The 26,912-nt window shown below is 44.3% G+C and overlaps 2 protein-coding genes across 3 annotated transcripts in view; one reads left to right on the forward strand and one right to left on the reverse strand.

The window, feature by feature from the left end:
* Positions 1-5,747, forward strand: part of egfl7 (EGF-like-domain, multiple 7) — an 18,021-nt gene extending 12,274 nt beyond the window's left edge. For both annotated transcript variants that reach the window (XM_062554000.1, XM_062554001.1), the window contains exons 8-10: positions 3,233-3,309; positions 4,730-4,913; positions 5,157-5,747. In XM_062554000.1, coding sequence (XP_062409984.1) covers positions 3,233-3,309; positions 4,730-4,913; positions 5,157-5,176 — 281 coding nt within the window. In that variant the 3' untranslated portion in view covers positions 5,177-5,747. The remainder of the gene's footprint in view (positions 1-3,232; positions 3,310-4,729; positions 4,914-5,156) is intronic.
* Positions 5,748-5,838: 91 nt separating this feature from the next.
* On the reverse strand, positions 5,839-22,725 carry agpat2 (1-acylglycerol-3-phosphate O-acyltransferase 2 (lysophosphatidic acid acyltransferase, beta)). Its single transcript, XM_062554002.1, has 6 exons — positions 22,286-22,725; positions 16,979-17,112; positions 12,382-12,557; positions 11,436-11,531; positions 9,857-9,929; positions 5,839-9,370 (listed from the first exon to the last, which is right to left on the reverse strand). The coding sequence occupies exons 1-6, from the start codon at positions 22,459-22,461 to the stop codon at positions 9,213-9,215; spliced, it is 813 nt and encodes a 270-aa protein (XP_062409986.1). The 5' UTR covers positions 22,462-22,725; the 3' UTR covers positions 5,839-9,212.
* Positions 22,726-26,912: the final 4,187 nt, after the last annotated feature.

Below are 26,912 nucleotides of genomic sequence, written 5' to 3' on the forward strand. Positions count from 1 at the left end.
CTTTGTGGGAACGAGCGCGCACGACCGATGGATGGTATTCCCGAATTCACGGCCGACTAGCCACCTGTGTTGCGGTCTGACCTCGATAGCATCAGGTGTGGTTGCAAAGCAGCAAATGCATTTCTCATCGTTCTTTATGGCACGTATCAGGTGGTAGCACCTTAGCGTTCTGGCCTTTTTCGAGACCCTGTAACTCTCACAGAGAGGTCATCTCTTTCCCACACATGACAAATTGCCCCCCAAAACTCAGGGAGACTCCCAACACTCCCCCCAGACCATCTGCGCAGCGTCCCAGTCGGCTGCCCCAACATCTGGGCACAAAGCCCCAGAGACTGGGCCGACTACGGTCCCACTCCGTCAACCTGATGGGGGTTACGGTTTCATGCAGTCGGTGCGTTTAATCTTGCGAGCGTCTGGGCTGGATGCATTACCCACGCTGTGCTGTGCTGTGCTGCGCTATGGTATCCGAGACGCTATACTCTGTGGTGGAGCAGATACAGTATCTGAACACACAGACTTTTCCACGGCTATTTTGGTCCGGTAACCCTCTTAGGAGAGAGATGTGACCCGTCGTCAGTCCCTCAGCTCTCCCGTTACCAACCCATCGGTCAGTCCGTTTCCCCCTGTCCATCTGTGGTCACTCTTTATTATTTCACCCTCATTTCATCAGTCGCCCAGTGTGAATAAAGGAGGATTTGTGTCCGTTGCTTTATCAGCACAAAGTCAAATGGAGATTGAGAGAGAAGGAGGAGGACAGAGATGGAGTGTGTAAGAGTCAGTAGAAGAGGATGGAGGGGCAATGAGACTGACTCCAGTACAGCTTCCAGCAGAGTATCTCTCAGGAGTTTTGGAGAGCGATTTAGCAAATGAGAGGCAGGGAGTCAACGAGAGGCGAAAGACAAGAAAAGAACAGTGTGCGTGTGTGTGTGCATGTGTGTGTGTGTGCGCCTCTCTGCGTGTCTCTGTAAGTGGGAGGAATGTTCTCTGGTGTATGAGGCAATGTGATGGTGGCTGGAAGTGCAAGCGCAGCAGAACGCATCCTGACTTAATTTATGAGGGGAGCCTCAGATCCCAGATCAGATTCTCCCGGTCCAGCCCCGTAGAACCCCATTAGTAGCAACAGGCCAGAGACTGCCCCCACAACAGCCACTTATGGACTATCACTATCTTAGGAGACTGAGAAGAGTCTGTGTGATTCTGGGAAGCCCAGTCATTGGCCTCTGTTCACTTTCGTTTAGTTGTCTGGTTTTTAGGAGATGAGGGAGAGGGAAACTCTTGGCTCGATACTTGACATGGACTGTCAGGCCAATGAAGAGCTGACTTTTGCTGAGATGTGAGCTCTAGTGTGTGTATAGTGTGTTATACAATGCTCAACTGATGAAGGGACGTTTTGAGTACACCATTAAGACAGACATGGATGAAAGATGCGGTTGACACTCAACTCCCCTGAAACTACCTACATTTAAAACTGTAGCGGCTGCTTTGGTGTTTAGTAGACAACATTAACTTGGTTGTGGATCAAATGTTTGGGCCTACAGTACGTGTTTACTCTCTGTTGTAACTATGAAATCACTCAAAGGTGGGTGGAAAGCGAAGGGCCCAATACTGTTATTCTGACGTATGGTGGAAACAGATGGAACCGCTGCACTGAATCAGCTTGATTTGGAGCAATTTCAGCTGAAAAATGTGAGCACATTACCTGCCAGACAGCATTATTGACATGCTGATGCGATAGTTATTCTTGTGATAGTTTCTGCCATTTCAAAAGCAAGAAGTTGGACATTCAGAGAAATATGAGGTAATTTGAAAGGTGAAATGTGGATTATTTGGACGAGGTTTATAATGATGGTGATGTGACCGATGATGATGATGGGGGGGGGATGAAGAGTATTTTGGCCGGAAAAGGTGCACTGAGACTGCTTGTCCTTCATCGTTTCCTCTTCTGTTTGATTTTTTTTCTTTCTTTCTTTTTTTCTTTCTTTCTCTTCTTGGCCGAGGCTTCACATTCTTTTTCCAGCTCTTTGAGCCACGACTGCTGGGGGTCACAGTATCACACACTTGCAGACACGCAAACACACACACACACTCACACACACACACACACACACGCACGCACACACACAAATACATCTCGCCAGCATATTCAGAGGAGCACACATCTGGGACAGATTGAGTTTATTTTTGAGCAAATCTGTATGAGTGTGTGTGTGTGTGTGTGTGTGTGTGTGTGTGTGTGTGTGTGTGTGTGTGTGTGTGTGTAAGACACAACATCGGCCTTGACATTCACTTTTTCAGTGAGACAGACATGACATGACCTGGTTAGTGGGTTCATGTCCGATCCAGCTTCAGCCACGGGTGTGTGTGTGTGTGGTTTTGGTTGGTTCTGGTCAATGACATTTAGACAGAGAACACTTTTCCCAGAAAACACTAAAGTAACATGACACTTCAAATGTGTGTGTGTGTATGTGTATTCAGGAGAGCTCAGAGAGTGCTTATTATATTTAAATATTTATTGTGAAATGTACATATTAATTCACAATGTATTGTTCCAAACGGTCTGTCTGTCTGTCTGTGTGTGTGTATGTGTATGTGTGTGCGTGCGCCCGTGCGTATGTGTGTGTGTGTGTGTGTGTGTGTGTGTGTGTGTGTGTGTTAGTAGGAACCCCTGGACCCCCTTTCCCACTAAGTTATGGATTTTTTTTGTCTGTCTGCTAAGTTCATAAATTCCCCAGCTCCACTACTTTCCCTCATTTTGTCTTTTTTTAAAGCCTACAGATCTCAATGGGCATTAATCACTCTGGCCTAAACACGCACACACACACACACACACACACACACACACACACACACACACACACACACACACACACACACACACACACACACACACACACACACACGCACACACATTAGAGTATTCCTTAGGCTCCCCACTTGTTATATTCTTTAGGGGGTCTTTAGATATTCTGGTCTGTCGTCCATTAATGTGTTTTTCCCAGAGAATGAGGAAAATTACATGCTGTGGAATATTGCTGTAGGAAACGCTAATGCAAGTCTAATGCAGCCAGTGTTTTTATGTGACGGTGCAAGACTGTTAGTGTGGGATGTCTACGGAGATGATTGTGCTGACATATGGGCATTTACGTGTGTGTGTGTGTGTGTGTGTGTGTGTGTGTGTGTGTGTGTGTGTGTCTGTGTGTGTGTGTGTGTGTGTGTGTGTGTGTGTCTTAAGGAGTAGATTTAGGGTTGGTGGAGAATGTTACAGAAGAAGTTCAGATTCTGAGGAGCAGAGTACAGCTACTGGAGCAGGTGAGAGTCAAATCCATACACACACACACACACACACACACACACTTCTTTTTTCTTTCTTTCGCTCACACTCCATCACGCACTCTCTCTCTCTCACACACGCGCACACACACCCACACACACACACACACACACTCACTCTCGCCTTTACACGCTCATGCAGCCCACACACACATAGGCTACTCACTCTCACCTTTACACATTCACACAGCCCACACACACACACACACACACTCACACATACATTCACACACACATTCCTCTCTTGCGCTATTGGGCTGTAATATCAAAGGTTCTGTAATGATTTAATCCTATTGAGCCTGCGGGCTGCGCCGTCTCAGGAGAGCTCAGAAACAACAGGTGACCTTTTAAAACGTTTATGAGTTTAGCTTGGCGCCCAGAGGAAACAGAGCCCTGTGGACCCAGGCCGTCTAGATGCTGTGTGCAAAAGTGAGAGGGTGCTCGCACATATGCCTCCCTACACACACACACACACACACACACACACACATGCATACAGAGACACACACACACACACACACGTGCGCATACACACACACACACACACATGTATACACACACACACATGCATACAGAAACACACATGCGCGCACACACACACAACCACAGATGCATACAGACACAGACAGAGGCCTTCCTGGTGGTCTCTCTGGCAGTGTGGAGCTGCTTTTTTGGTTGTTAGCAGACCCAGTGGTTTTTGGCAGTGTGTGTTCACACTGATCCACACTGATGGCTCTTTACATTAAGACGTTGCTCAGAACGTGACCTCCTTTCCCACTTCAGCACACTCTCTCTCGGGAGACGTCACGTCTGCCCGCGCGATCAGCTCATTTGGGTCTAGCTGTCATAAGCAAAGTAAACATACATTTTTTTCCATCGTTCCTCCTGGTGTGCACATCATGTGGCTCATAGTCATAGCTGTTTTTCCCACGGATGCATAGACAGTCACTCATAGGATGACACACACATCTCACTTTTGAAATATGTATCCCAAGTAAATCAGAAGCAGAAACCTTCATCCAGTGGTATACTGCATGTGTAATGGAGAAAAGGTGTTCATTGATAAAGATCAGCCTTACTCTCAAGTTACTCAGTTGACTTCAGCCTCCATGGGGTTAGTACCAAAGATTCTAGAACAGAGCTCTGGTCTTCTTTGGTTAGTACAGACCTCACTCTTAAAACCGGCGCCGGAACCGAACATGGTGTTCAGCGGTCTGGGCTTGACGTGCGGGGTTTTAGAACCGTTTTCTATCCCGCATGGCAGACATTTCTAGTGGGCTTTGCTCCGTTAAAAACAATGGAGTTCTAATTTTTTTTGAGTCGCGTCGCGCCGCGTACTGCTCGTGTCTGGTGGGCGCCGACCTTTACTCTCTCTACCTCTTTCTCCTTGGGCGTGTAGAAGCTGGAGATGGTGCTGGCGCCGTTCACCACTCTCTTCCCATTGGCTGGTGAGGAGGGGGGCGTGGCCGGCGGCCTGGGTGTGGTGGGCAGCACCAGCTTCCTGTCTCACTCCCTGCAGCAGCTGGACCGCATCGAGTCCCTGAGCGAACAGGTCGGCTTCCTGGAGGAACGACTTGGAGCCTGTGAGTCTCGCGCGCACTCTCATTCGCACGCACACACAGATACTGTATGTATACACATACACACACACACACAAAGACAAACACACGCACGGACACAGACAAATATACTCATGTATTAACACACATACAGACACACACACACACACACATGGATATACACACAGACAAAAAGAATGTCACTCAAGTTTTGTAGAGCTCATCCATCATGAGTAATAAACTTGGTCTACATTTTCTCTGCTGCAGGTTCCTGTCAAGAGACTTAAAAGCGGCAAGGGCAGAGTTGCGAAGGTGGTCTATCCATGGCAATTCTGTGTCAAATTAAACATCTCTGTGCCTTAAAATCCTCAACTTATCTCCTCCACGACCTACAACTGGCCCTTAGATCTGTCTACAATGTCCATCGCCAGAGACCATGTGCATCAGAATCTACTCCATCACTCGACATATTGCTTCCCAATGTCACCACCGCCATCACACCGCTCCCCAGTTACACGCCACCACCAGGCTCACCAGACTCAACATCCCTGGTTTACATGACACTGTCCAATTTCTTTTGTAATTTTTTTTTTTTTAACGTAGACTATTCTCCTTAAAAACGTTTGTTTCGGATTCTGTATGCATTTGTGTTTTGTCTATTTGACTTCGTTTTGGTGCAGCTGAGTCCTGTGTGTATTTAAGTTTTCAGTTTGTTGTCGATTTTGTTTGTTTGTTTAAATTATAGCTCCACCTGCCTCCCTAGTGTTCAAGTTCCTTTCCATGTCTGAATGTTGGAAATCTTGGTCCTTAATAAAAAAAACATTTTGTAACTTTTTAAATAAATTTACAATGACTGTCTTATGTTTGCTGGTGAGGTCATCGACATGACTTTGGAAGATGTGTGAAGCCTATAGAGGCTAAAGGAAGTGCAAGAGCAAAAACATGACACTTTGTAGGAAAAAAGAATGAAATTTATTTTCTTTCTTTCCCAAGGCATTCTTCAGACAGGTTGAATCCAGATTCTGTGCCATTCCAGAACACTACATCTTAAATAGAACCAGACTCTACAATGGGATTTTTTTTTTTTTAATTCATGTGTTTGCATGTGCAAACTTAAAACGCACACGCACGCACACACACACACACACAAATCATGGGCCACACATACACACAAGTTCCCACACATGAAGATCTGTAAGATGTCAGATAGACACTTTTCACATTTTTGCATTTATTTATTTATTTTTCCATAATAAATCTAAAGCTTCCACCAGTGTACACTTTAATAGCTTTGGTGAAAAAAAAAAATCATAATTTACAGTTTTGCCACATTACAATTTTCCCTTTAAATAATGTTAAATCCAAATTCTATGCTAAAAGTGCTTTGTTAATATATATCAGGAGTTTACATATTAATTAATGTAATGCCTAATCTGTATACTGAGGCCGATATGAATATCTGGGGAGTCAAACTTATAATTTAATTAGAATTTAATTAGTACAATGCACACTGCCACTTCACTCACAACCATAAGGATAGACTTGGACATAGCCTCACCAAGACTGCCTACATCCAGATAGCCTTAATTAAGGGGTACTTAAGAGCTTAAGGGTTTAGAAGTGATGAATAAACATTAACACGACTTCATTCACAAATCTCCCACTGAAACTGATCCAAGACCTGAATGACTCCAAAATTTCTCGCCTATGAGCTGAAGAAAAAAACACATCATTTGTCACCGCCATAATTCTGTCAAGTAGGTCTGTAGCAAACCACATGATGGAAAGACTTAAACTGCATCTGAGCACTGGGCAAACAGCACAAATGAGTTGCTTTAGACACTTTTAGGATGCCACAACATTCAAAAGATGTGAACTTTTTTTTTTTTTTTAATTCACAAATATATATCTATATATTTATATATATATTTTCAAATATTACAAACTTCCTCAAGGAGAGATGACTGACTGACCATAACCTCTGTCCCTCATCACGAAGTTGAGATAACTCCTTCACGGGTGAGGGACAAGCAGGCCAAACTACCTTCTACCACCACACCAAGGGAAAGAGCTGAAATGAAATGGCTTCATGAAAAAAATTGCCTGTGTGTCTCAAGAAGCAAGAACATGAGATCACATACACATACACTCACACAGATAATAAAATACATTCTCACTCTGTCCGATCTCTCTCCCACACACACACACACACACACTCATGCACAGACTTCATCAGATGTTGAGATACATTCTCGACAGTTTAAACAGACATTGAGTGAAGCTTGGCTGAGGAAGCAGAGGACCATGGCAGAACCTCACAGTGAGCTGCTAGCTATTCCGATTTTTAAAACACTAAATTTAAAACACATTTACTTCTGACCAATCAAAACGACTGTGCACAAAACATCCAAAAAACCCTGTAAAACATAACTGCGGCTGAAGCTCCACCTATAGCTCGGATGGAAGGCCTATACATTAACAACTCATCATCTGTATAGAATACAGATGTCAATACCAGATGCTGTTGATCATTAATCCACATGTGCCTCTAATAAAGCAATTTTAATCAATTACGATGATAGCTTTACAGCCCCAAAATGACAATCTGGTGTGATCACACCCAGTGTCTCAACCAATCAGAAGCAAAAACGAAAAAGGAAAAAATGTGTCTAGCCATCATGACCTACTCTCCACCAATCACAATCAACTCAAGATCTACAAGTGTGAAGAGTTTGAGGTCTTCTTCTATAATCATCAATGAAAGATCTACATGAACCAAGGCTTGTGAGAAACTAGTTCAACTTTTTGGCTGTTCATGATCAGCGCCTTTTTCAGTCCCATACACACAGACCACATGCAACAAAAGACTTTTCACAAAGATCACGTCTCCTTAAATTAACTCTCCTTTAGAATCTCAACAAATTAACACTCGTTAAATTAACAACAAAAGAACATAACCGAAACTTCTAGCAAAACAAACAAAACATATTAAAAAAAACAACAACAAGCTTTTAGCATACAGGACTAGAACTGGTTCTTTGTGGACATTCGTGTAACTGGAATTCTGACTCCATCATACGAGTGTATAGCAGAACAGTGCACTTCATGGAAAACACCTTTTTGACACCTTTTTGTGTTTGTGAATGGGGATTCACAGACATAGAAACGCATGAAGAAAAATAATACATTTATAGAGAGAGAAACAGCATGTCCACCGCACGCTGTCTCACTTCACCGTCTGAAGAAAAACAGCAGATTTGAGATATCAAATTTGATGTCAGCAGTATAAATAATTTTCATAGTTTTACACCATCAATGTTCAACATTGGATACATGGTACATTAGTTCAGAGGAGCAGTGTCGGAGAAGAGTGTGTGTGTGTGTGTGTGTGTGTGTGTGTGTGTGTGTGCGCATGTGTTTTCCACTCACGCATGAAACTTGGAAGCCTTTCCTCTCTCTCTCTCTCCGTGTGCGTATGAGTATTGTGTGTGAACTTTGTGTGCGAGTGTGTGTGTATGGGTACGGGTGTGTGTGTGTGTGCGCGCGCGCGCTCATTACTGTAAGGCGGAGGCTGGATCTCAGACAGTTGGTGCTTCATCTACAGGAGATGTGAGCAAATTGGCCAAAGCACAATAACAACCAAAAAAGCGAATAGAAAGTATAACAACAAAAAACAACAACATCAACAACTTGAAACAAAACAATAATAATAATAAAAAAATACACAAAATAAAGCTGCTGAAGCTGAGCACTGGGCAGAAGGCGGCATGGCAGAGGAAGGCATGCAGTACAGGGGTGTCGTCCGTCAACTCCCACGATCCCACGGGGGCTCCTGGTCCTCGACCTGCGGCGGTGCCGAGTCGGACCAGGAAGCAGAGCGTTTTTTAGAGGTCGGGGGTCACCGCTTGGCCGGCCCCCATTCCCTCCCCCCCTTCCATGTGGGAAGTGACATCATCTCAACCCCTTCACCTCCCCTCCCATATTCATGAGTCCATGAAGCAACAGGATAGAGAGGCTTAAGTTATTTATCTGTGCGAAGGTGTGCATGTATGTGTGTGTGTGAGAGGGTGTGTGTGTGTGTGTGTGTGTGTGTGTGTGTGTGTGTGTGTGTACGATCCTTTGTCAAGAAGACCAAAAGATAGGACATCGAAAGCAATTTCGGTTACAGTCATTACTGTCACCATGACTATGGAGTCATGAGTCACTGCAGAGGTTCTCGGCGTTGCCAGGGTGATAGGTAGGCAGAGGGAACAGGGGGAGGGGACGAGGGAAGAGAGAGAAGGGGGGGGGGGGGTCAGAGGGTCTGGGGGGGCAGCGGAATGTTCAGTGACTGGACGGCCCGTTGCTCTGCTTCCCAGGGCCAGAGATCTCGAGGAAGGCGGAGCGCATGATGGCGTACGACTGGTCGGTCAGCGTCGACACATCGTCCGTGGTCAGTCCCTTGGTCTCGATCTTGGGCAGGATCTTCAAAGTGATAGTGCCTGAAAGAGCAACACACACACACTCACCGTTCTCATCAATCAATCAATCAATCAACCAGCTTTTATCAGTATTTGCATTTTGTTTGGAAAGCTGCAATACAAAGTACTTTAATTTTTTTTTTTTTTTTTTTTTTTTAAAGATTATTTTTTTGGGCTTTTTATGCCTTTAATTGGACAGGACAGTAGAGAGCATGACAGGAAACGAGCAGGAGAGAGAGTAGGGGTGGGATCCGGAAAGGACCACGAGGCGGGAATCGAACCCGGGTCGCCGGCGTGCGGTGCAGGTGCCCCAGCCAGTCGCGCCACGGCTGGGGCCACAAAGTACTTTAATTAAAGGGCAATTTGTGATTACAGATAATGATTATGCCCCCAGAGTGTAGCAATGTAGCTGCCTGGTCTCTCTAGCTGTTGGCTGCAGCAACTCTAGCTAGGTAGCGCTTTTGGGGGGCGCTCCAGAAACCGAGATCTGTGTGAAAAATGGCATACCTGACTTGAACTCCTTTTCCTTCCGCAGGTAGAATTTGCTGTAGGAGGAAAACACGATCGGTATGATGGGGGCCTGAGAGAGAGGGAGAGGGAGAGAGAGAAAGAGAGAGAGAGAGACGGAAGAAAGAGAGTAAGAAAGAGTGTGTGGGGGGTAAGGGACAAAAAAAGAGAGAGTGAGATTTGAGAAGTCTTATCAACCTTATTGGATCTTTCCAAAGACTGGAATCTCAGGGAATGTTGGTTTTCTGTCAACCTGACATAATGTGTTACCAGCAGCCTGTTATTGTGTGTGTGTTTGTGTGTGTGTGTGTGTGTGTGTGTGTGCATCTGTGTTCTCGAGGACCTATCACCACAACATCAGAATCGTTCCATCCTGGTGTGACTCCATGACAAACATTTGAACACTTGCCCACATGCACAACACCCAAACACACACACGAAAGCACACGCAAGCACACACATACACAGCGTTACAGTTTCTGATTAAGTGCGTCAGGGTTGGATTACATGGGTCTGCTAGTTCAGTAATTCCCATCTGCTGTTGATTAATATGGCCTGGATGCCCCAGGGCCAAGCCAACACTTATATCTGCCCATAGAGCGCCAGCGTCATGACTATAGCCTGTGCAGCTCAACATAAACACGTCTTATTCCCTGTGACCTTGTCACGCACAGAGCAGAGTGTGTGCATGCGTTTATCTGAGGTGTGTGTCCTGATGTGAACTCAAATACAGTATGGCGCGTGCGCGCGCGCGCGTGTGTGTGTGTGTGTGTGTGTTAATTCATCCCATTTGTGCCTGACCCCAAGACACACTTCAGAGCACTACAGCTCCAAATATCCTTTGCTGTCAGGCTCCATGGCGGGAGTAGAAAGCGCTGGCCGGCCAACACGCTCTCTGACAGCAGAAGACAAATGTGCACCTCGGTGGCTATCACCAATACACAGCACTGCAGCACAAGGCAGGCTGGACTGCCAGAACAAACAAACACACGACCTAAGGGTTGGACTGAGAGTGTGTGCTTGACCTCTTTTTGTGTGTGTGTGTGTATGTATTGGTGTGTGTGTGCATGTATTGGTGTGTGTGTGTGTGCATTGGTGTGTGTGTGTGTGTGTGTGTGTGTGTGTGTGTACTTGCATAAAAACACAACATTTTTGGACAAAGTTTGGCAATTAAGGGTGTTAGCATTCAAGTGAAAGTTTTTGCTCGGACAGACGGCAATTTCATCCTGGATTAGGTCTCAGCCTACTGTGCAGCATTCCAGCTGCATTGGCAGATTTGCATTAATGAGGAGCTCCCTCTAGTGGCAAAGACGTCTTCATCTAGCACTTCACCAGAAGACTTTGTCCATATTATGGGCCTTTCTCAACATCCCTCATTGATCCTCGATGCTCGGTCCTCCAGGCTCGTTCCCACTGATCTATAACTAGCACTGGATAGACTATCCCATTGTTGCTGCCCCATCATTGTTTATCTAGATCAGTGAGAACGAGGACCGAGGAAGGAAGGGAGGATAGATAAAAGATGAATGAGAGGCACCATATGTGTGTACAGTATGAACGACAAGCGAACGTGTCTTACCTGTGCTTGCACAGCCAGGTGGAACGCTCCCTTCTTGAAAGGCAGCAGGTCTCCCTTCTGGTTCCTCGTTCCCTCAGGAAACACCCACAGGCGAATCTGGAGAGGCGCACAGAGAGGTGGAGAGGCCCCTTGCAAATCCATGCGGCTATGTCAAGTCAACCACGCATCTTAGAGAGGAGTTCATTGGGTCTGTCACACGTCGGATGTCCCATTTATTTGACTTTGCTTGCAACACATCAGTCCTAACTAGCCAGTCCCAACATCAATACTGAGTATCATCATCCACACGTGACTAATCCCTACAGGCAAGTCCACCCCCCACTTGGCGGCCATCTTTGTTATGCACTTTGGGCAGCTATCTAGCAGCTATTTTCCTATTCAAGTGAATAGGGAGGGAGGCATACAGGTGGTGCCTCTCAACCTCTCTCCTCGATGCTCGGTCCTCCAGGCTCGTTCCCACTGATCTATAACTAATACTGGATAGACTATTCCATTGTTGCCGCCCCATCATTCTTTATCTAGATCAGTGAGGACGAGGACCGAGGAAGGAAGGGAGGATAAAGGGCTGGGATAGGTGTAGACAACGGCCATATTGGCGTTATGAACTAACCCCAAGCATTTCTATGGAGTACTGTGTCTCCTCATTATAGAGTCTCTGGTGTGACTCACCAGAAGTGAGAAACTATAACCTGTGCCTCAGGCTTTTGCTGAGTTACTGGCATACCCAACCCATAACAAAAGTCCTAGTTACCTGCTCAAATTGGTCTTACACACCTTCACATATATTGGGGAATTATTTCTAACACACCTGTATCATGCATAGATTACCTGCACAGATTAATTAGTGATGGATTAGAATAGGTGGTAGAGTTCGAATATGAGCGGATTGCCTGCAGGGGTGGATTACTGGGCTAACCCCTGCGCAGGTAGATTACGGCTGATTTACCTTCTCATCCATCATGGTTTTGGCAGCATCAGCCATAACGCTCTTGGCATCGCTGGTCTTTTTGCGGTTGATGAAGACGATGCCGCCCAGCCAGCACACCAGGCCCACCGTGCCGGCGTAGATCAGCTCCTTCTTGGCGATCATGGAGCAGCGGTCGGGCAGGACCTCCATCATACCTGCAGGGGGAGCCAGTGGGAGAGCTCAGATGGACAGCATGACTAGGGAGGGCGTCTGCCTAACCACCATATGGTGATGAGCGTGACCATGTGACTGTGTGCGAGACAGTGTGAGAATGTGTGTGTATGTGTGACTGAGTGTGTATACTTTGTACTTGTACTTTGCACAATGACAGTAAAGTTGCAAAGACCACAAAATGCAGTTTGCGTCTAACCAGAAGCGCAAAAAAAGACGAAAAAGTGCCATGTGATAATACAAAGTACAGACAGGTGGTGCATAAACAGGACAGGATATATACAGTAGTGCAGTGCAGACAGTAGCATACCGTTGGTTTACAGAAGGTGGTTTACAGTAGCATAAATTAATATAAACATGTGCAGTACTGCTAAGTGTGTTAGTAGTAACCTTATGAGAGTAGACAATATAAACATGGCTATAGTCAGGCCTCTAGGGGGCGTAGTCTGTTGGTTGTCACCGGGATGGAGAGCTAGAGTTCAGTAGGGTGACAGCCGCAGGGAAGATGCTTCCTCTGCATCTGCTGGTTCAGGTGCGGAGAGAGCCGTCACACCTCCCATATGCGTTTGCGTGCGTGCGTGTGTGTGTGTGCATGTATATGTGACGGATGGGTTGGTGTGTGTGTGTGTGTGTGTGTGTGTGTGTGTGTGTGTGTGTGTGTGTGTGTGTGTGTGTGTGTGTGTGTGTGTGTGTGTGTGTGTGTGGATTGAACCCTAAGTCAGGAACATGTAGCAACAGACATGGTTGGAACAGACCATAAATTCCACTCTGGTGGTGGGTTGTGGTTCACAGTTGACCTACATCTCACATCCTGATAAAACACACACACACACCCAGAGAGTTGCTGTGACTTGTATTTACCAACACATTACTTTACCTGGACTAACACATTGTGTGTAAAGAACACTTATTACACGGCTCCTCAGAGTTCTATTCACATGAATGAGACTTCCCAACGTTACGATGGCCTGTTAAATCTATTTAATTACCAACGTAAAGTATATAATGACCGCTCTCAATGGCAGGTTTTGTGCTTTTGTGATTCACATCTTTTATCATTCTGCAAGAAGTTCTAAGGATCTAATTCCCAGGCTGATGACATTCATTTCAATCATATGTAAACTCTTGATTAGCTACTAAGTGTGGGCCTATTGTGGACCTCCTGTCACATGTTTGTCCAAAGTCCTCAGAAGTCAACTTGGACCAGGAAATGTAACCAAATGTATTGTTATGTCTTGATTAATTTACTCAAGTGGTTTCACTACAACAATGGTCTCAGTTTCACCTACAGTACTCATCATGTGATTTCCATTCATGTAACCTCTATCACTGTCTGAACCAATCACAAATGTTGTAGCCTATATAAGGGTAGTCAATTCACTAATCTGGGAGTCACTATAGCTATAGGGCTCCCACACTTAGGTGTGTAGTCATCTTTCTCTGAGCTGGTAAAGTAGGCTATGTTTCATTCTCTGTCTGTTTTTTATATGATAGCCTAAGTATTTCTTTAACCTGTTTTTCGTAACTTTCATATTATTCATTTAGATGCTTCTTGCAATGTATTGAGTTCTTAGCTTGTACATGACAAATAAATTGTTATGCTGATCCGCATAGCCTTTCTTGTACTTAGAGACCGGAGTGGTAGTGATAGGTAACGGTGTTTGGCACGATGAAAGGCTGGGATTTAACTTTGCCGCCGTAGAAGTTAAGGCAGCTGAAGTAGTAAGCTGCAGAAGAACTGGCTATTGCACCGGAGTTAGCGATGAGCAGTTCCCCAGTGGTTGGTCCGGGCGAGACGGCCTCACCTTAGTTCAGCCTAAGCCCTGGTAGACCAGGGGTATCACACATTGGGTTTCAGAGTACTGCAGCTCAAAGCGGCCCGAGTCAGCACTGCAGTCTCTGCCTTATTTCAGCAACCGGGACGAGTAATGTGTTCAGGAACTGCCCGATTAAAACGGCCGAGGATGATACCTACAAGCATTATTCCTAGGGACTAAACGAGTGTCATGAGAACAGTTAGGCATTCTCCTTAACAGCTAATATTGTGGGTTTATCAACCTACTACGGTTATTGACTTTACTTTGAACTGAAACTTTCCATATTCAGCGGACTCAGCTTTATTAGGTTTAGCAGGGGCTTATAATCAATTGATATTTTCTACAGTGCGCGGATGCTTCACAAGTTTTTCCTTCAACCGCTTCCTGTTCCCTCATTGGTCCAGAAAAGTGACGTCTTTACAAAGTCCGTTGACTTACTGCAATGGAATTTCATTGTTGTGAAAGCCAGCAAGTAAGATAATGCTACACAACACCTGAAACTTTCACATTTTATCTGTGTGGTGAACTATTTATTTTGTCAGTGGAAGCCACGAAAGTAGCCGCATAACAAGCGGGATAAGGCATTGATATGAACTGGTGGACAACACCTTATCCCTTACAAATCTACAACCTCAAGAGTGTGTTGTGCTGAGTATGTGTGTACCAAGTGTGTGTGTACGTATGGGCATATGGTAGGGCAAAAATGTCTACTTCTGCATGGAAACACAGACACAGACAGCCTAAAAAAAAACACCAGGCCTAAAAGACACAGCTAATGTGTTTATCTTTCAGCATCCAAAGATCACCTAGAAACCAAATCTCAAACCATGACTACTGATGACTGTAGAAATGGAGGCCTCTTAGATATGGCCATCTGGGGACGATATAATGTGTGCTCAGAACACAGTCCACTGACTTAAAGCAGAAAATCTGCTCTAAATAAAAAACACACCCATTAGTGGGTCTTATATGATCTGCATAGTGAGTGGGATTTTTTCTTTTATCTTACTACATTATTCAGAATAGCAGCCAATGATTCAAGATGTTCATGTTTTCCATGCTAATAAACAGGTTCAATTTCTGTTGTTGAATATGAACAGCATATTGAATATTACAATTGAATGAGAACAAGCAAAGTGAATGCAAACTCTTCAACCACTCCATGGAGAGAGAGAGGGAGAAGTAAAGAAGTAAAGAAAGAAAGAAAGAAAGAAAGAAAGAAAGAAAGAAAGAAAGAAAGAGAGTCTTGCCTCCAGTCAGCTAAAACCAAACAAAGACGAGAGAATATATGGCATTGAGAGATACAGCGATAAGGATGATACAGGCTAAGACACTGATAAGGATAACAGAGAGAGAGGCAAGAATATCGGCCAGAGGTCGGGAAACACGTCTACCACCTTCAGACCCATGATCACCTGATGTGGTTGCACAGAGCTACAAAGTCTAATAGCGCTGCAAAGCCCTTGCGCTCCCCCCTCAGACTGACCTCAGATCAGGGAGAGTGAGGAGTGCCGAGTGGCCCCTCCACCGCCCCCACCCCCGCCCCCACCCCCACGCTGGCTGAAAGCCTAGTCTTGTCAATCACCACCGTGTCTCTCCCTCTGTCCCTCTCTCATAATAACATCACCATGGCCAGATTAGCCGTGTCACGACAACCAGCCTGCTGACAAGGGGGAGATTTTTTACCGACGTGGAAAAACACACAGACAGGACGGCCTCGCTCAGCTGCCCTGTGTCTGCTCACTCGGCTACAACCCCCCTACACAGCCGCATTCACATCGGCTTTCAGACAGAAACACTGGCACCCTGTGAATGCCATTAAAACCCACATCTCAAGAGTACAAAAACAGACCAAGTGACAAACTAACATAGACATAATACTAACAAGACATACCACTAACCATATCACTTAGGGACTAAGAAAGTGTTAGCAAACGTCACACATCCTGGATACTAGATGATCAGTCATGATGATCATGAACGGATGATTACACACACATTTCCTCCGTAGATGTCACACCCACAAACAAAAACGCTATCACAAGAGCAGCTGTCTTATGGGCCGCTCACATCAACAACCACAGCCATAACGATAACTGAAAGCGACCCTGACAGTATATTTTTTTTCATATCATTATCATTACAGTTTTTGTCTAGAGGTTGTCATTCATGTTAGCTAAAGCAATATGTTTTTGCTGTTATCTTTCGATTATCTTCACAGTTATTGCTCTTGGTTTGAATGGCCCTTTAGTGTGTAGAGCATAAAGCTCAAAACATCACTGTTTAGGGAATCTCATTGAAATTGCCTTGAAAGGGAGTTCCAGAGCGCAGACTTCTATATACGCTTTCATATTGCACTGGCATGGGTCTAGCATCTACATTATGTGACGTGCACACCACTGAAACAAAGCAGCAGTGTCAGCTACCTATGGTCACCTGTGATTGACAGGGAAACCAACTCTTGTAGTGTGTGTGTGTGTGTGTGTGTGTGTGTGTGTGTGTGTGTGTGTGTGTGTGTGTGTGTGTGTGTGTGTGTGTGTGTGTGTGTGTGTGTGTGTGTGTGTGTGTGTGTGCGCGTCTGGTCTTACCCAGTACGTCCAGGGAACTCTGGTGGTTGGAAATGATGACGTAGGGTCCCTCTGTCTGCAGGTGTTCCCAGCCACTCACCTCAAAGCGCAGACCCAGGAAGTACTTCACATGACGGACCAGGGAGCGAATGATCCTGCACACACACACACACACACACACACACACACACACACACACACCAGAATACACTGATAAGAACTGATGCACACAATCAGTCTCAAAACAATCAGAGTTACTTTTCATGTTTGAGTTACACTGGTTATCAAAGAGGAAAATCACAAAACCAACAGCTGATAAAACGAGTCCAATCATCCAATCCCATTCAACAAGGTATTCTTTGTTAATGTGAAATGGCTGTGTAAATATTACGAAGGAAAAAAGCCTAGACATCTTCCTTAAGAGTCATTATAACCACTGATTTGCATGATTTAATTTACATATTATGACATGCCAATGGTGTGATTCCGAGGTTAAGTTCCTTTAGCATAGGGGTGAACGTTGCAATCGGAGAACAGAGCCAGGGTGTTGACGTCACTGCATATTGAGACATCATCTTCACGGACCACTACTGATTCTACGATGACTCACAGGCCTCTGAGCTAAAAACACAAGCACACTGCTGCTGGGGAAGAGAGGTGCTACTCTACATGAGCCAAAGTTACTGTAGGGAGAAGCGATTTCATAGTGAGCGGTAATTTATGTGTGCATAAATGAGTGTGTGAGTGAAAGAGAGAGAGCGAGAGAGCGAGAAAGAGAGAAAGAAAGACAGAAAGAAACAGAGAAAGAAAGTGAGAGAAAGAAAGAGAGAGAAAGAAAGAAAGAGAGTATAGGAGGTAGAAATGATAGCGACAGGGGAGAGAGAAGAGGATAAAAAGAAAGAGATGAATGAATGAAATAAATAAAAGCTTGTTTATGGGCAAGTGAGTGGTAATTATTTCAGTTTCTGGTTCTGTTGCTAAACAGCAGCTCTCCCATTAGTGAACGGGCTGCACCGAGCTGTGAGGAGGCAGCATGCTCACCATCTGTCTGGCCGGGTGATTATACACACGCACACACACACATAGTGGAATCACACAAACAAAAAAGGTGTGTGCGGGCATGCACACCCACTTACAAAAAGTGTTACAGTACATCTGCTTCCTATGGCCAACTGTGACTGACAGGGATGCCAACAGCAGAACTGCAGCGTGTGTGTGTGTGTGTGTGTGTGTGTGTGTGTGTGTGTGTGTGTGTAAGGCAGAAAAAGAGGAAAGAGAGAGTAGAACTGAAAACTGAAGAAAATGCGTTTATCGGTTAGTGCCTTCTGTGTGTCAGTCAGTGTACTGTACATTGTGTCTGTTGACTTTTCAATAAATTATGAGGGCATCTGGACACACATTGCAGCTGTGGCTGAAATGAAGTGGGCTAGCACATCGAGCAGCTACGTATATTCATGAGAACTCTGTTTAAACTTCAGAGTACAGTCTTTGATCCTTCACATACACACACACACACACACACACACACACACACACACACACACACACACACACACACACACACACACACACCTAAGATAAAGGTTTTCTACTATTCTGTAAAAAAAAAAAAGGAACAGTATGTTGCAGCACTCTCTACAAACAAAGTCCAAGTTGGCCAACACGCAGTAACCACAAGACTATAAAAAAGATAAACAGTTTAGTAATGTCAGCGGGCTATGGTCAATAAGGTTAGTTGCCGAAAGAGATGAGGAAAGAGTTAACAATGAAGTACGTGTGTGGTTAACCTTATTGCAAGACAGTTGAAACATGCGCAGACGCGCGCACACACACACCCCATACAAAGAGGCACACACATACTTCTCAGCTGCATGGAGGGTACCCTGAAAAATGCTGAACAGCATAACAAGCTTTATTGAGTTAGAGAGGGTGTGTGGGTGACTGAATTAGTGGATTAGTCTGAAAGAGTACGCTTCTGTGAGACAGCCAGACTCGTGAGGTCAAACCCACTATGTAAATAGCAAGCATTGTGCCCTGCATGTGCGACTTACTGCCACCCTATCCATTCTTGCTGGGCACGCCGTTATCACTGTGCGGATATGTAAAACAGGGCCCTACATAATGCTTGATCTGTACTAAAACTCTGAAGTCTGTGCTCTGTGTGTGAGTGTGTACTGAATAGACTGGTCTGTTGCATTACAGGAACTGGTGACATGCATCAAGCAATGAATGAACACAATCCAGGCTGTATGTCTGACTGGAGCCATGAAGTTAGCACAGCAGGTATTCAATTCACATGTTATGGGAGGGAACGCCAGTATCAAAACTATTTTGTTCTCTGGAGACTCCCTTTGTACAACGTGGCACCATTTGCGATTACAACAGATGTCAGAAGGGCACTGGGTGAAATCTGGGAATTGGATGGTGCCACAATGATTGACCTCTGACCATCCTTGAAATGGACAGGTTTTGAAATGTCACACTTGCTGTAACATCTGATCTTTCCTACACCCAGGCACCATTTGTGATTACAACAGATGTCAGAAGGGCACTGGGTGAAATCTGGGAATTGGATGGTGCCACAATGATTGACCTCTGACCATCCTTGAAATGGACAGGTTTTGAAATGTCACACTTGCTGTAACATCTGATCTTTCCTACACCCAGCTACAGCTTTTATCACTACAGGATGTAAACGATAAATTGTAATATCAACCTTCTACCTAATATGCTTGTCTCAGATGAGTCAAGTTTCACTGATTCATGTTTGGGAACTTGGGTAAAGGTTATTGGTGTGTGTGTGTGTGTGTGTGAGATAGAGAGAGAGAGAGAGTGAGAGAGAGAGAGAAAGAGAGAGAGAATGGCTGCTGTTCTGCCAGCAGTCACCCGGAACATTCCGCAGTGCCATGGGTCACCCTGGACCAGGACACTATTCAACCAGGTCAACACACTCTCACTCATAGTCTGTCCAACGCACAGACAGACAGACAGACAGACAGACAGACAGACAGACAGACAGACAGACAGACACACACACACACACACACACACACACACACACACACAAGCTCATGTTCAAGAACACCACAGATATCTCCTCGCTCTCTCTCCTGGCTTCCTTTGCCCTTCTCTCTAAAGCCTTTTTACTCAATAGGATTCTCTCACTGCCAGGATAGAGTGTGCGCGCACACAAACACGTTATTTGAAGACAGATGTAAGTGTAGATAAGCACCAGGTTAACAGGGAGATAGCTGTAAGGAAACACCATTGTAACACTGACTTGACCCTCAGGTAGTCTAGATCCACTAGTTACATTTCCTCTTCTACAACAAAACACACACACACGTAAACAAGCCTAAAAAAGTCAAGTCTGACCATCAGTCTAGCCTCATCCATTCAAACAACAGCAACACCACAACTCCACTTCTCTAAATAGCTGCCATCAAATTTCTCTTGCACAGTAGTAGCTCTTGCTTCCTCACAAATAAAACTCTCATTCCTGTGGGGGACATTGATTTCCAAGGAACCACTGAAGAGGACCGACAGTAACAGAACACCACACGACGATGTGCTACAGTTCTCAGGCATTAAAACAATGGATTCATTCGCCAAACTTGCAGTGGCAGCTGAGTGCCTGAGTATGGCCTGACCCACAAAACAGGTGGTTTAAAATATCAAACCTCACACGCTCTCATGGAGGGTGATTCTAATAACTACTAAAAATGGACTTCTGGCCTACTTAGATGTCACCCATCACTCACTGCAGTTCATTGTCACACGATAATGACTCAGATTAGTTTCAGACATACTATTCCAAATCAATCTCTGCCCACAATTTCTGAATGAGACTGTCCCAGCCCATGAACAACCTGCAGGTCCTCCTTTTACTTCTGTATGAAGTGAGAGCCTGGCCTGTTACTTGCTATAAAACCAAGTGAGCGCTGATCATTGTTTGAGGTCATCTAAATGCTGTAATAAAAGAATATATTGCAAACTATGACTGTAATATCTCAGCTGAATGAAAACAAAGAAGTGTCCCTAGAGTTAATTCCCCACAGCTGTCTTTATGAATCCCTGGTGTAATTTACTTGGCACAGATATTCCCAACATCTATCTAGCTCCAATGTATTTTGGGTGTTCATGATTCTGCTGAATATTCCAAGGCAAATCGAAAGCAACACGAATACCTAGCAGCTACCACCTGCATAATACAAAACATAACACTGCCCCGTTCTGTCAGACTAACCCACACTGATTGTGTACACTCCATCATCACCCTCTAAACGTGCTGTGACAAGTTCTAGTGTAGAATGGCTTGAAGTGGCCAGTTTTAGCAAGCAGCTCAGTTGTCAAAAGAGAGAGCACCCATCTAATCATTTTCCGCAAACGATGTGCCAGGCTGATATCGATTCTGGTCGATGTGCCTATGTCACATAGCTACACCAGTTGAATACGTTGGCAGGCTAGCTAACTAACGTTAGCGCCGACCAAAAACGCCGAAACACAAGCTAGCTCGTTTCCATGAAATGCATTCGGAACAATTTGAAACTACTTCGCTTGTACAAATGTTTCATAACGCAATTATATGGCTACATGTATCCCCATCAGCAGCGATATTGCATTATCAATGAACACCTCGTTCCGCTGGCTGTTGATGTCAATTTGACACCCCAAAAATCAGAGATTAGCCGACCGTAAATGCCTTGTTGGCTGGCTAACAGTTGACTTGAGCAGAAGTCAATTGGCTGAGAATGTGATTTCTGAGATTTTTAATCTAAAAATCTTAAAAACACGAGCCCTGAAGGAATACCCTTTCCTCGTTTTCCTATTTCCAAACAGCATAGGCCTTGGGTTGTGTCTGGGTCGAAGGAAAACTGACTAGCAAGCTAACACAACAAGCTAAGGAAGACCCTCATTTCCCCCTGACAAACGAACATCTGTCTGTAGTGAGAGATGCTTGGCATTCCTTCACAAAACCCAAACGACCCGCCTTTTCGTTTAATGTAGTTCCTCAGCACCCAGAGAACCACATTGATTTTCTAGCAGTACTGAAAGAAATTAATGTATTTTACAGCGTTTTTTCTATTAAAGACTAAATACATACAGAATTGATAACTGACATGGCTAGGCAATTGGCTGTGTAGCTGACTGTGTACTGTGAAGCATGTTATCCAGACAAGCTAGCGCCTTGCTAGCACCACATTAGGGTCAACACATCTAACGGTAGTAGCTAACATACTGGCTAGCCAGATGCAATTGAACATAAGCAGCTAGCATTAGCAGGTCCTGTTATTTGTGCCATGGCTTGGGTGAGTGCTGACAACTTACCTCATGTTTTCAATATCCCTACCACCGCTTTTCAGGATGCTGAGTGGTATTGCTATTACACCCAGTATCATCATATACGCCACGTAGAAACACTTTTTAAAATAAAAAACAAACGTGCTGCTGGTCAATAGTAGTGCTGGGACCACCAGCAGCAGGACCATCCACAGCGCATCCATTGCTAGCAACGACTCACACCGCTACTGGGAAAAAAAAGAAGTTACAGCGGTGGCTAGTTGGCTAGCTACTCTACGAGCGCAGGCGTGACCAACTCCACCGCCGATCCAGATGTCATTAGAACCCTTGTGCAATTCCGCAATCCTGCCAGCTTCTCTGCCCGTTGAAAAAAAAAATCAGTGATACCGGGTAGATAGATACACTAGCTTGGAAAGGCAAAGCGACCTCTCAAGCAACTGCTTGTCTCCCTCTGCCGTGTTTCTACTGCCCCAGGTTTCAGCGAGAAATTTCCATAGAGTGCTGGTGTGTTTCCGGTGATCTTGTCAAACGTCAGTGTCTTCAGACTTTCTTTCTTTGACAATCTGGTTTCATTTCTGCTCTTTTGAATTTTGTTGCAGTAACTTTGGTGACCAGTGCAACCACAAGAAACGCGTATTATTGTCACAAAGAATCAGAAAGTTCGCCATGTGGCACTCTGGGTAAACATTCCGATGCACGCGTTCTATCTTTTACTATGGTTCTATCACTTCAAATTCCATTAATGAGCCTATCCCCTGGACTCTATGTTGTCTTTAACCATAGATAATAATCTAAATAAGACATCACAGTGGAATTAATTTATAAACAGGATTAGGATGTGCACAGACCATGTCAACTCACAATAGGTCAACTCACAATTTGCACAGTAGGCTATGCAAACATGTGCAAATCAAGATGGATTTTTTTGCATAGGCTACAACTGTCAGCCCCTGCTTGCATACACAGGGACCATTTCCACCATCATAGCAAACAGTCCACCCTTGTATAGGCACACATATTAGAAATCAGAGGAAGGGGTGCACTGCCTGTCAGTATAATTTGATGTTGGGTATAGTGACACTTTCGTGACTCATTGACAGGGTGTACACACACACACACACACACACACACACACACACACACACACACACACACACACACACACACACACACACACACACACACGATGTGTATGGACATGACAATGACAAACAAAAAGGTTTTAACTGATGTAAGGAATTGGAAAATGAACACCATCCTTAGATGGTAAGGGAGGCTTGAAGTAGGCTATAGAGATTAGGAGAGGTTAATGAGATTGAGTGCAATAATCCAAGAAGTTAATCTGACTGCTTCATCTCATCAAATCTAGCAGTGTAATCCAATTCCTTTCAGTCACTGAGGATCCTCCAGTAGGCCTAGCCTACGGCTGTTTGTGCTCTGTCTTCTAAAATACTGATAAGGTCATTATACTGACACCACAGGCTACTATCAATATAAGGAACAAAATAATATGCCAGAGTTAAACATTATTTGTATTGCACAATATTTCTTCAACACAAACAACTGCAAGAAGCTTCATGCCCTGATGAAGGCCAATATGGCCTTAACGCGTAGGCCCATGTGCTTTTAATACCCTTGCCATGAACCATTAAAGGCTTTTTATATTTCTAAAAATCTCAGAGTGCCTCTGCTAACCCTTTTTTTCCCTTTGAACTGCAAGAAGCTGTCCCAACAGTTGTTCTGTAGATTCTTGTGTAGATGCAGGTTCTTGTTGCACCACATGAACTTTGAACCAAACACACCACTGTCACCCTTGAGGCTCAAGATAGTAATTGACATTTACAGCAATGTTGCCAATAATGAGGCTGTTATGTCATTCATGTGTCAGTTTGAATTAAAGCTGAAAATAGTGTGGCCTTTCGGAAATATTCTAAAATAAAAAAACAACAGGGTCTAGCTGGATCTTTCCTTGTATACACAATTCTTATCTGTGGCGTTACACATTTAGAAAGGAGTTCATGCGTTCAAGGCAGTGTCCAACACTTCATGCATGGACTTTTCTTGTTTTTTTCTTACATCAATATCGCCCTCTGCTGGTGATATTGCATCACTTCTTTCTGTACAAACTTGGAACTGGCAGTATAGGAAGCCTTAATTAAACATAAATTAATGAATGAATGAATTAGTGATCAATATTATTGATTAATATATTAGCTGAAGTAAAAAAAAAAAAAGGTTGCCTTTTCATCTGCACACTCCCCTTGGTTAAAAAGGACTTTGAAGGACTGCCTTGCAAAACACACCGGGATGTTTCATGTTATGCCATGCACTGTGTTCTGTGTGTATTGGTTGTGGAAAATATGGCTATAGGGACTATAGGGAGCTGAAATGATGATTTAAAAAAACCTGTTTGTCATTATTCCATTTTAACTGTGTAGGGATATTGTATAGACATTCACCCTCGAATGGTTCAGCTCAAGGTGTTAATTGAGATGATTCAGGTAATTGGCAGGTAATTGGCTGGCCTTTTTAGTTCAGGTTGGAGAAGACCAAATAAGACTACACAGACGAATCAAGAAATCAGGGAAGTTAGGGATTTTGTTTTGTTTTTGTTATGTGTTTTGGTCTTTCATCCACACCAAACATATATTTTTTAAAATTCTGGCCAAAGTTGAGATTTTCGAAAACTCTGTTTCAGTGTTTGAGTATGGACAGGAAAACAGAGTTTTGGGATTGTCAGGTCTCTGGGTGTACCCTGCCTGACCTGCCGGCGAATTTGGATTTCGCCCGGCAGCTCATGCTGCAATCTATCTCCCCTGCTTCCTGTCAAAAACTTTTGGGTCCAATCACAAACGTATCCAAAAGACCCACCAGCAAAAGATAGATAATCACACAATAGCAAAGTCAGGAGACACTCAGTCTACTCTAATCAATGGTTGTTGACATACTGCAGACACAATGACCCTGGCGCCTTATATTAGGAACAGTAGATATCATACAGGGTCATTAGAATAATACTTCTAGTGTCAAAGTGACCAGTGACTAGTGAAAAAGACAACGTTTTAAACCACACATTGGAATATGGGGCCTGCAGAACATTAAACCATATTAGAATATTGGACATAATGATCAAATGCACCTTCTCTCACTGGTCAATATCGCCATCTCTTTGATTAACGTTTTCTTGACAGCCTTCAACAGCTGTTTTTGTGTATCCGTGTGGAATTATGGAATTATGGAATGAAATTATTTTGCAATACAAAAGAGAAAAAAAGTAATTTTTTAACGATTAATCTTGCTTGTTGTGAGGTTAGGGATTATCGTAAAAGTCATGCAGGGTCCCCTTGTCTGTATCATGGTGCCTATAGTTGTTGAAACTGTTACCCTTTGTTGGCTATTGTTGCCTATGCTTATTGAAGTTCCTTGGACTCTGTCCTGATTAAATGTTTTGCTTCCTGGATTTTCCATCTGTGCATCTCCTAAAGTTGGGGTGACCGGCCGCCTTGGCCCCTAACAGCAGATGAGCTTCTCAATCATTAATCCCTGAATGCATGAAAGAGCGCACTTTATATTCTACTTTGCCGTTGTAAATACCTCTCATGGCTGGAACCCGAGGTGAAAACTCAGCAGGTAGTAATTGCAGGGGCAGCCAATCAAGCCTGTTAAATAACTGTTTGCCCTCACCACATCCTTTGCACTGCAGCAGCCAGTGGTAGTTTTCATGCCATCCCAAACCTCCCTTTTCTTGTTTTCCTGTCAAATCTGCTCCACCTTCCCTCTAACTCCTACTTTGTTCTCTGCATTTTACCCATCCGGGTGAAGTGTACTGTACACACACACACACACACACACACACACACACACACACACACACACACACACACACACACACACACACACACACACATGCACACACATCGAGCAGTGAGCTGGGAACACACAGAGTACACCATCCAGAGCAGTGGGCAGCCCTTCCGGGAGCAGTCGGGGTAGGTGCCTTACTCAAGGGCACCTCATGCATGTGGGAGAACTGTTTTAATCACTCCCCCCACACCAACAATCCCCTACCATGTCAGGAATTGAACCGGCCACCCTCAGTCACAAGTCAGGTTCCCTAAGCTCCCTGTGTCATGTTCTGGTGGTGTTGTAATAAGTGAAGCCTGCAATGTTTGTGGATCCTACAGCAGCCCCTCGAGAGGGAAAAAAACAATTAAGTGATATTTTGTTGAATTGGCACAAATCAGGACAAAAATCACCACCAAAAGCCGCACTCGAACTCGGAGCACCCTGCATGTTATCAATTTTCTTGCAGCTACCAGATGACTACAGGAAAAGGGTGCACTTACCTCTATCGAAGTCTATGGGGGGTGGTTTTGTGGTTTTGTTATCTGTCTCTCATATTTGCATAATGTTCTATTGTTCTGTTCTTCTGTTCTTCCTGGTAATCTAATGGAGGATAGAGTTGGTTTGACATGCAACATTTCCTCTCAGATGTTGTCTGATAGAAAATTATTTCTAGGTTAAGGATTATTCATGTATAGGCCAGCCTTAGCTCTGTCTGTTTATTTTATAATAGGCCCACACTCTTTAGATCTTCATTAGTTGTGCAAAATGGGTAGGTGCAAACAAACACCCCATATTGAGCCATGTGTAG

The sequence above is a fragment of the Sardina pilchardus genome, chromosome 14 (assembly GCF_963854185.1).
Source record: "Sardina pilchardus chromosome 14, fSarPil1.1, whole genome shotgun sequence".
Taxonomy (NCBI): Eukaryota; Metazoa; Chordata; class Actinopteri; order Clupeiformes; family Clupeidae; genus Sardina; species Sardina pilchardus.